The 10,825-nt window shown below is 42.0% G+C and overlaps 1 protein-coding gene across 1 annotated transcript; it reads right to left on the reverse strand.

Moving 5' to 3' along the window:
- Positions 1 to 963: 963 nt before the first annotated feature.
- LOC104452951 (oligopeptide transporter 4) lies at positions 964 to 8,387 on the reverse strand. Its single transcript, XM_039316248.1, has 6 exons — positions 7,724 to 8,387; positions 6,422 to 6,510; positions 2,502 to 3,074; positions 2,143 to 2,395; positions 1,866 to 2,048; positions 964 to 1,771 (listed from the first exon to the last, which is right to left on the reverse strand). The coding sequence occupies exons 1-6, from the start codon at positions 8,267 to 8,269 to the stop codon at positions 1,157 to 1,159; spliced, it is 2,259 nt and encodes a 752-aa protein (XP_039172182.1). The 5' UTR covers positions 8,270 to 8,387; the 3' UTR covers positions 964 to 1,156.
- Between the last annotated feature and the right edge of the window lie 2,438 nt (positions 8,388 to 10,825).

Below are 10,825 nucleotides of genomic sequence, written 5' to 3' on the forward strand. Positions count from 1 at the left end.
GCCCTCCATCTGCTCGTGTTTATTCCTAAATGATTGAACCGCCAATCTCTCCATCAACTACTAAAGTTGTTGCGCAAATTCCGAGGATACGTCCCAGTCTGCTTGAGTAAGATAGAAACTATCACTCACATACTTGTTCAGAATAGGATACTAATTAAATAGAATTATACGATGGTAGTGGATATCACGTACAATCTTTATGGGTGTTGCCAGGATTTGTTTGTGCTTCAAGTTTAGTACGTGGCGTCAATACCTTGTGGTTATCTTTCCTACAGATTCGTGACCCGACAAGTTTGCTTGTTCGAAAATTCAAACTCAACCTCCAAGTGATCATGTAAGAGATATATATATCCAAGGTATGATTAATCAAATGTTGTGATGTGTCATTTTTCCATTATCAATGCTTGTTGCATTTTGAATGGGAAACGACTGAAGTAGGTTAGGAACTTCTTTGACCCATCCTATAAGGTGTACAATTTTGGCTACTTTCTTAAGACATTTACTTTTGAATTTCGAGGACCGCATATACATTAGAGTTTGTTTTGTATGATTAGACCTCCACTTTGTTGAGCAATCTCTTTGAAAGACGAAGAATCAATTGCTGGGCCGTATGTAAGCAGTAAAACCATTGGAGATGTTAGTGAGCAACTACTACTTTGCCATCATTCTTCATCAGGGAGTTGTCAATTTCATTCTACTTTACACATTTTTTCGAAATTTGAAGCTTGGTACTATATTGACATTATGTTGTTCCGGTTACATAGGCACATCTCAGAACTGGCCTCGGACATTGAATTGATCAATGAAAGTTCCTTATAAGCATGAATGAGTCTTATAAGCCGTGCAAAAATCGGTAGAAGCCCCAAGTCGAGGAATAGGATCATTGCAAATAGAGAACGTGACCCTGGCTGCTGATGACAGCTTGATTACTTCAGCTTTAATCAATCGTGACCCTCTTCTCTGTATCTCCAAGCGAAGTACTTTACTGAAACCATTTATCATAATCCAATGACTAATGCAAACGAATAAATCCACAATTTTGGTAACGTGAGAGGAAAACGAAGTACATCAAGCATCTACATTTCCTGTAATCAGACTCCATTAGCTTATAACTTTTCCAGTTGTAGTCGTTGTGTACTTTTCTAATGAATTCACATTATTTCATTGGACATCCATCCGCAGATATCCCTTTGGCGGTCGGACAACTCGCCAAGTCACAGTGCTCGCCACCCGTTCCCCACCAATTCAGTCCTTTGTTCTCCATTCCTAGACAAAAGTACAAAAGAACCCCCATGAACGCCACTCCCGCGTCCATTGCCGCAGAGAGCACGTAGTTGTACCTCTGCCACCACTTCTTCCGGTAACGGAAGACAAAGAAATTGAATATTGTCCCCACGAGTACCCACGCATTGTAGTTCAATGGTGTGGCGGGTGGCATGTTACCCGTCGCCCCAAGGAGCACCGGGAGGTTAATCAGCGGGATCCAGGATTTGTCCGGGAATGCCTTGTGCAGCAACCAGACTAGGAACGGGCCTACTGCGCCGCCGAGGAAGAACCAGTTCATGGCCGGGTAGTTCCCTTGGACTCCGAAGATGCGCTTGGGCCCCACCAAGCCCCATATCACAGAGGCGTCGAAGAATACCCTGTCACCCGGGCACGTCCAGGGGCTGTCCGGCGGCAGGAGCTGATCCTGGCATATGTTGGTGATGGAGTTGAGCAGCCACCATGCCACGGCCATGTTGATGGTCCCGGCAATGATCGTGCCGATGAACTGCATCAACCATGGCGGGTTTTGCATTTCAACAACCGGCCAAAATACTTCCAGCATCTAAGATTTTTAGTCATAAGGAAGCAACAGAATGTACCTGAACTAAGAACATGGATCTTGGAGGGATCTTCATGTAATGTCCAAGCTTGAAGTCATTGAGGAAGGACACAGCCTGGGCCATGCTCATGTAGCCATAGGTCTTGAAGCACACATTTGCTATTGGATGACCCGGATATATCACCCCCATGATATATTCTGTAATAATGTTCAATCCTGGCGTCTGTAAACCGAGGTCATGTCAAGACTTGGTGTCAACACTACAAGGTACTAATGATGCAAAACATAAGAATTCGTTTTTTGTTAGCACATATGACCTGATTTGTCGTGGCAGTGATTATACTGATTGGAAGAGTGAAGATAAATGCGAGGGCGCTCGCAAACAGAAGTCCCCACCAAGGCATTTGGACCTGTTTGTTCAAGAATATGCAGAGCGCCAGAGACACTGCGACAGTCAGAGCGAGTAACAAATAAAACCACCACGAAGGTATGTCCTCGTATCTTCTCATCAGTCTCGTGTGGACGTCTTCCTTCCCCTTGTATGAGGCACGATATCGCGTGTATATTTCTCTGTCCCCATTGTCCGAGAAAGCAACATTTCAGAATCTATTTCATCCATATCAGAGGACAAAAACCAAGATCCAGGGATTTAATTAGATCAAGTTGTAATTAGTACCTTCCATAGAAGAAGCCGACATGGGACAGTGTGGAAGCAATCGTGGCAAAACCAAACCCGTATGTGAGAGCGAAGAACATGCTCATATAAATCCGTCCTTGCTCCTCGTACTTCGCCACATCCAGCTCGAAGTTGCTGTTCACGATGGCCGTGATGTTGTACGTCTGGCCTTGTTTCGTGAATAAGTGTGATGAGAAGATGGGAAATCTATCTGCGCCATACCAATTGAATCCCCAATACGCTAACGGGATGGCAACATACACCACCAATGCATATCCCACGAAGATGTTCATTATGGCAAAGAACGGGCATATGAGAGGGCTGAATAAGAAGGACGCGACCACGGTCCAATCGAGGGTCGTTGCTCCGAGCCCGAGCCCTTTCATCCCAGACCCGATCTGCTGAGCTGTGACTGACTTGGAGAAGATCCAGCAAACCCAGGATATGCTTGTGAGCGTCGGGAAGAGGTAGCCCGGGACAACGTACCACGAGAAGCTGCATGTCAAGGCTATTACGAAGAATTTAGCCCGCGACATGCGTTGATCATCTTTCTCATGCAAGGCCCTGCAAAATTCATATTGCATACGGATTTCAGATGACAGACAATCAGATGAACATGATTATTATTGCTGATTGAACTTATCAGCAGCAAATGCATCCTCCAAAAGTGTCGATTATCGTAGTGACAACACATTTCATTATGGTATGCCATCAAACACTTGACAGTTAAGGAATTTTCATCATATTAGATACTCAAGAAACTTCAGAATCGAATTATAACTTCATAAGCCCATTATGTCCCAACGTCTCTTGGAGTGTAGTCATTTTTTCCCTGCAGAACCGAAAGCTTCGACAATGGACATTGTTATCTGTACTTATGAACAGTGTTTTGACTCTCTCGCTCTGTCTTGTTGTTCCCATTTGCCGCCAATCAGCTTAAGCTTACTCATCGGATCTACATTGTACTTGTCTAACTCAAAATCTTGTCTACCGCTTTCGTTATGGGACAATTCAAGCTGCTGACAATGAAGGGGTTAGATACCCTGTAGGCCTAACTATCTCCTAAGGTAGCCCGATAAAGTTTTGGCGACAAGCTTCCAGCATCAAAGTCCTGTTTAAGTCGCGTTTCGAAAGCGAAACGCTCCTTAATTTCCTCGCTGAAGTAAAGAATTGCAGCTGGTATGATAGAAACTTCAGCGGAGCAAAACGCATTAGTCAATGCATGCGACCATGTTCACATAAGAAAAAAGTCAGAAAGGCACGCTGCAAAATTTCCAATACTGAGACGTCGATGCGTCGTTTCCTGTCTGGCGATTTACATGACAGGGTTATCTAGAAATCTTGAATTTGTTTATGGCTCCAGATGGAACTAATTCAAAAGAGAATTATCAATTAGTAAAGGAATAATTAATTGGCATCAGAATGAAGAAAAGTGAAGAAGCTGCAAAATTCAGGAATGAAGTCAAATCATAAATAAAGCTAGCTAAGGATATAAACCTTCTTTATATGTTCATGTATTATAAGAGGATGTCAATTCAGAAAGAAGTCTTCAAGGGAAAATCATTAGTTCAGTCTTAAATTTATTGTGTGAATATTAATTCAATCACAAATTTTTCAATTTTGTCAATATAATTCTAAATTTCCACGTGAAACTCCAACATAGTCCTCTCTCCAATTGCCATCAGAAATTTGGTGATCGGACGACGTCTCAAGTGAAGTTGTCCACGTCAACATGTCACATAGAATGATTGGTGATAACAGCATCACATTGGCAAATTCTAACCACAATTAGGTAAGAGGGCTACATTGGAGTTCTACGCAAAGATTTTAGGACCGTATCGGCAATATTGGAAAAAGCCTGTAATTAAACTAGCATTCCACATAATAGATTTTGGACAAATTCAGCAATTATCCTTGAGATCTCGAAAGCACCTAAAGAGGTAGTTGGGATGTGAATGCTTTAATGTTGGGAATGAGAGGAATGAGACCGGAGGGATGAATCTTCGGCGGAATCTACCCTCGATTGGGGACCACCCACGTTCTTGGGTGTCAGATCGTGGATTGACTTTGAACGCGAATTTGGTCACATCGTTCGCAATCCGTGGATCACGCGAGTCGCCGTAATAGAGCAGCCAAGGGATTTCCCGATACTCACGCGTGGACGACTCTTCTTATTATACTCAATAAACCATCATTAAACATATCATATGTAGAAAAAAATCCAAATAAAACCTAAAATACCCTCATTTTCTCATATAAAGACCTAAAATAATTATGATAATTTAAAATAAAAGCCTAAAGTGACAATAGATCTCGTGTCATACCGAGTTGTATTTTCTTATTACAAGAGTGGCTTGGATCACGATGCCAGATTGGGTTAGGTCAGATTGAACCGGGGTGACCCTCTAACCCTACCTATTTCTATTCTACTATGATCAATAAAAGAATATCTGAAGTGCCAAAACTTAGTACAAGAGATACTTAAGTGTCAAAAGTTAGGAAATTAACACTTAAATACTGATGTAACTAGATAAATGCAAAAATAATGTTGTTTTGCTGAAATGGCTAAATAATTTATATAAATATTAATTAAATTGAAATTAAAACTAAACTATTATTATTATTTTTAAAAGACGGACATTGTAGGTGGCGACAATGTGGAAAGGGTCGGTTGAGGTCATCAAGCTAGCCTTCAGCCTCCTCCTCCTTTTTTAATTTTTAATTTTTAATTTAATATAAATAATTTGATTTAGTTAATATTTATATTAAAATTCAAAAAAAGAAGAAGAAGAAGAAGACAAAATGATGTCATTTTGGTTCTTTGTTGCTGACTCAACTCTACAGCATGCCATGTAGGCAAATTATATTATTAGAAAATTGCCACATGAAATTCCAGTCATTTTTATCAGATTTGGCACTCAATTGTCCTACTTTTTTTATAAATAAAAAATAGCGATAGTTAAGTTTCACTTTCGTAACTTTTGGCATTTAAATATTATCGTGTGCTAAGTTTTTGCACTCCATATATTCTTTTGTTTACTACGATCTATGGTACTGTTCATTATAGTCCGATGGCTTTTCTTCTTTCTTTCCGCTCTAAGTGGTCTTTAACCATGGGCTTCATATATATTGGCTGCCAAATAACTTATTATTAAAATAACATCTAAAAGATAATTTAAAAAAAAAAAAAAAGGCCCAGGGCTGCTCAAGCCGACATGCCGACAGCGTCCGCGTGTCCGTACCTCGCAATTCTATTCAATTCTATCCTTCGTTTTCAGCTCACACATGTGGAAAACAAAAAGGGGCAAATGCACGCATAAGACATGTTCAAAGACAACTAGACGGCTAATGCCAAGACAAAGGTCCAATTAATCGCTTATGGATTCCTATGACTTAGCTTTTATTTCTTTTTTAATAATATTTATGAATAGGACGCAAGAGAAAAAAGAGGTAAATTTATTAAAAAAATATAATTACAATTTTATTAAATGACATAACGGAATTATCAAAAGCCTCTACGTAGCTTTCAAAACAAATATTTGCACATTCCACATTGTGTTTCTCTCGCAACCCCTCCATACGAAGTAAATTTCATACTACGAAAGAGATTTCTACCCCTGTTCAAATGTGCATACGACGTTTACCATTGTTGTGATAGATCTTCTTATTAATAATAATAATTAGTATTAATTATTAGAATTAATGTTGGTGTGACATGGATCCATTTAGTTTAGAGAAGGTAATTGACCCAATTCATCCTTTTCGTCATAATTTAAAGTGAAGAATCAAGTGATGGTTGAGAGAATTTCTTAATTTTGAGAAGCAGACATTATCAATTATCTCTTGGAAAATCAATGATTTTGTGCAACTTTCTTGAAAATAAAATAAAAATAAAAATGATGAATTACTAACCGGAAGAGGAGACTTGAACGAGAGTGCTTGGCCACCACATGTGAGCAGGCTCCACCACGTACTTCCTCAGCAGCCCCGCCCATCCGTATCCCAGCACCTGCACCCCTCTTTTCCTCTCATCATCAGCATTTTTCTTTGCCCAAAAAGGTGGGGGAAAAAACTCATTCCATACACTTTTTATTCTCTAATATGAAAATTCCCTATAGTTTGTAAGTGAGATTTATATCGGAGAAAACACACATTTTGGTTTTTTTGGGTTCTCGCATTACATTAAGTTTCTTCAACTCTAAAGTGTCAAAACCTGATTTTTTTTTTTTTTTTTGTAATCTCGATATGAAATGAGCAGTAAATAGTATAAACTAAATATTAGAACATTACAAGTATCAAAATTTTTCTATCGTGCTTGCTTTGATGTCATTTTTTTTTTATCGATCACTCATGTACTGTCACTTTTAGAAAACATTCACTCAAGCAATGTCACCAATTTCCATCATTCGGAAATCCGGCGTAGGCAATAGAATTCTTATCACCTGTCGACAAAACCTTTCAAAAGTTATGCTATTCGATTGATCTATTGAATAGTCGCAGCACCCAAGTGATAGACCAAAAAATTATGGCATCAAAATAAGTATCGTGCGAAAAATACAACACTTGATACGGCTTTTTTGGAGCAAGGCGCAAATGAGAATATTTTATGCCAATGAGAATTCATATGTTAGGACCATCTCTTGATACTTTTGGATTTTTATGGTGTATGGTAAGTTTGGTTTCCTATATATTTTATGCCTTTCTGAGGCTTAGAATATAGGCCTGTTTTGTCCCTAGTGTTCCGCACCAGCTGGCGATTAGAATGTGACCTGAATCTCGGCTCTTCTCATCCATCCAAATATAAAAATGAGAACCATTCATTCCTCATGCCCACCACTAGCAAATTTATCTCTTTTTACTCATGAAATATACTGAAGAAATGCGTAATAAATAAATTAATTACATGTCGATGGCGTAATACATATTATAATATTCCTTTCGCTTGCTCCCTCTTTAAAGCTAACTGCATAGAATAATTATTGTTGAAATTTTTCCGATCATAGAGTCCCGTGGGCAACTTACTACAAGTCAATTAACTTGCTGGCAATTCTTAGAAAAAGGGTTACTTTGTAAGAATCAAAAGTTAATAAAATAAAAATAAAGGACCTATTCATGAAAAGCAAAAAAGAGACCCCCATTGGATAAATATTAAAAAAAGACAGAGAGACCTATCAAAACCCTTTATTAAAAAAGGCCAAGTCCTTCAACTATAGGGAATTTACCTGGGTAGTGATTATGAGAAGCCAGCCGGCGAAGAAGGAGATGCTCCGGACATAGAAGGCCTTGATTATGTTGACGATGCTCACCGCGTAGGCCGAGCCCGACCCGAACGCGCTTCCAGCATTGGCGAAGATGGAGATGAGTACATGCTCCTTCATGTTGAATGGCCCCGGGTTGAGAGAAAACGTCCTCGGGCCGAGCCCGGGGATCTGGAACTTGGCTGTGGGGAGCACTGCCGCCATGAACCGCCCGATGGGGAGGGTCGCCACTTGCACGGTGATCTGGGTTATGACGAGGGGCTCGGTCCGGTACGCGAAGAACTGGTTGAGGAAAGAGAGGAGGGCGCACGAGAGCACCCCGAGGAACCACATCCGGAAGGTCCACACCGGCAGGGTCGGGTCGTCGGTGTTGGTCACGGTGAGGCGGACTTCCTCGATGGGGGAGAGGTCATCCTCGGCGTCGTCCACATCGTTCGGGGCGGCCGGCTTTTTCGAGTTGGCAACGGTGGCGGTGGCGGAAGGCGGGGCTTCTGGTTCTAGACTGCCCATGGCGTCGGGTATGTGTGAATATTGAGGGGGATTTGGTTATGTGTAAGTGTGTAAGGTCTGAAGTGATTTGAAATGCTGAAGTTTTAGCCTTTTTAATATGGATTGGAGGGTTGACTGGTTGAGCATGCTTGAAAGCTTGGACTTCAATTATTCTTTATAGGTGGGCAAATGCAAAGAGAACACGAGACCATCATTGGCAAGCAAGCATCCAAGGTCGCCAATTGCAATAGAAAAATAGAAAAAAGAAGGGAAAATTCCTCAACGTGCGGATGCTCCTTTATTGTAGTGCGATTTATTTATGACAACTATTAGCTTTTTTCTTTTTTTAGATACAAATATCTACTCTTTTGAATATCATAAGATCTTCGAGCCAACTATTTAATTTTAAATTTGAGTCATTACTACTCAGCACACCCATATATATATAGTGGCCTATCACCACGGTCCTACTGATGCGTTGGAAATCAAAAAGTGTTTTCATACGACATGGTAAATGTTTGAAACACAAAATGATTAGAGATTCACGGTATCTCGAAATCATCCCGTATGTATGCGGCCTATCACCATAGTCTTGTCATCACACTAGAAATCAAAAAATATTTTTACACAAGACAACAAATGCTCAAAAACATCATGCAAGATAGTATGACTTTTTCCTTGCTGGGATTAGACTAATTGATTCAGGAGGCGTTCAATGTTATTGTGGGTGTATTCTTCTACTTATCACATCGCTTCGATTCCACAAACATATCCACAGCACGCTGACTTAAAAAAGAAAAAAAAAGAAGCAGCTTTGTCAAACGATAGAGTTTAGGGCAAGGAAAATCAATGAGTTCGTAAATAACATGACTTTGAAAAATTGAAGATCCGCAGAAGTAGGGAAGCAAAGGATGATGTGAATTGAAGTTGGGGGAGAGACTTTTGGTTTGATTTGTGGAATGTCTTATGTAAGAAATGAAGATGTAGGTGAAGATGAGGATGAACAGAATCTTTTTCTAGACTCCACCGGTGGTTTAATAGCGGAATATGCGGCGGCTTTAGGGTCAGAGCGGGTCTTGCCAGCGCAATTTGAATATATATATATATATACCCCGCAAAGGATTTCAATCTCAATTTTATTTTTTTCGTAAATGTATATTTACATATATACGACAGTGTTGCTAGAGAAAATATTTGGTACGTTTAATGCTACGTGACAAATAAGAAGACACCTCAAATCGCGTTAAATGTCCAGCGTGAGCCCACATTGTAAGGCAAATTTCCACCCACATTTCTCTCTCCTCTCTCCCCACTTTTCTCTCTCCTCTCTTTTCTCTCTCCCCCTCTGCACGATTTCTCCCCACTTTTCTCTCTCCTCTCTCCTCTCTCCCTCCTCTGCACGCTCTCTGGCCCGACTCTCCATCTCTGATTGCCCTTTCTTTTTCTTTTGGTGTGGATTTCTATGCGTTTCCAATCCGACCCATTTTAGGCCGCTTTTGTCTTCACCGGCGCTAGGAATCGGGGCTGATGTGGGTTGTCCACCTCGCCGTCCACGTTGCCGGAGGCTGCGAACCGGGGGGAGAACTCCGGGAATGCCGGGGGTGTTCAGACTGAACTCGCGGTGCCCCTGGCTCTGCGTGTAAGTTGACCCCACGCCCTCCGAGACGCTCACCCCTGTTGGCAGTCGAGGAGGTAGGAGTGGGGGCCTCATAGGTTGGTACCTCTTGTGCCCACCGAGAGCTTGGTCGGTGGGGAAGTTCTTGTGGCAGAGCGAGCACTCGTGCACCTTTCCGGACATACCGGTCGTCGCGGAGGTCGAGGTGGCGGGCTGTTCGTCCGCACCGGCGAAGAGAAAGTGTGTTGGGGGGAGAGGAGAGAGAGAGAGAAAAGTGAGAAGAGTCGGGCGAGAGAGCGTGCAGAGGAGGGAGAGAGAAGCGAGAGGAGAGAGGAGAGAGAAAGGTGGGGAGAAATTCGCTGAGAGCGTCCCGCGGGGGGAAGAGAGAGAGAGAAAAGTGGGGAGAGGGAAGAGAGAAAAGTGAGGGAAATTTTCCAGACAACATCAGTGTCAAAAACTAAACCAAAAATCAAATCAAATTGGCTCCGTTCATTTCATGGAAAATAACTTCCAGAAAAATATTTTCGAAATTTAGATGTTCGGATGGCGGAAAATGCGGTCAACAGAAAATATTTTCTAGTCAACGGAAAATCCCTCTTGAAATCATGGAAAATGATTTCCTCTTTTGAAAAGAGGAAATCATTTTCCGCATCTCTCGCGCGAGCTCTCGCACTTCCGCTGCTTTCTCCTTTCTTCATTAGTTCTCGTTCTCTCTCTCTCTCTCTTTCTTGCTTTCCCTCTTTGCGATGGCTTCGACATCGTCAGGAGAAGGGATCGGCCTCCGTCCTCCTCGGCCGCTCCTGCCCGCCTGCTCCGGCCGGGGCGTCATCGCCGTCGCAGCGCTCTGCTTCCCCAGCGGCTCGAAGCCGCTCGGGAGGATCCGGCTCAAGAGGGAGCACCGCGGCAACGCCGGGAGGCTCCCTGGGAGCTCGTCGTCTAGGCCGCTCATCGTGCGGCCGCGA

Source organism: Eucalyptus grandis, chromosome 7, assembly GCF_016545825.1.
Source record: "Eucalyptus grandis isolate ANBG69807.140 chromosome 7, ASM1654582v1, whole genome shotgun sequence".
Taxonomy (NCBI): Eukaryota; Viridiplantae; Streptophyta; class Magnoliopsida; order Myrtales; family Myrtaceae; genus Eucalyptus; species Eucalyptus grandis.

Bases quoted from the DNA above. Each gene is read 5' to 3' on its own strand.
- LOC104452951 (XM_039316248.1), bottom strand. From the start codon at position 8,269: ATGGGCAGTCTAGAACCAGAAGCCCCGCCTTCCGCCACCGCCACCGTT. The intron at 2,049-2,142 runs GTCATATGTGCT...CTCGGTTTACAG, and splicing joins TCACTGCCACGACAAATCAG to ACGCCAGGATTGAACATTAT. The intron at 1,772-1,865 runs GTACATTCTGTT...TGGTTGATGCAG, and splicing joins GATCCATGTTCTTAGTTCAG to TTCATCGGCACGATCATTGC.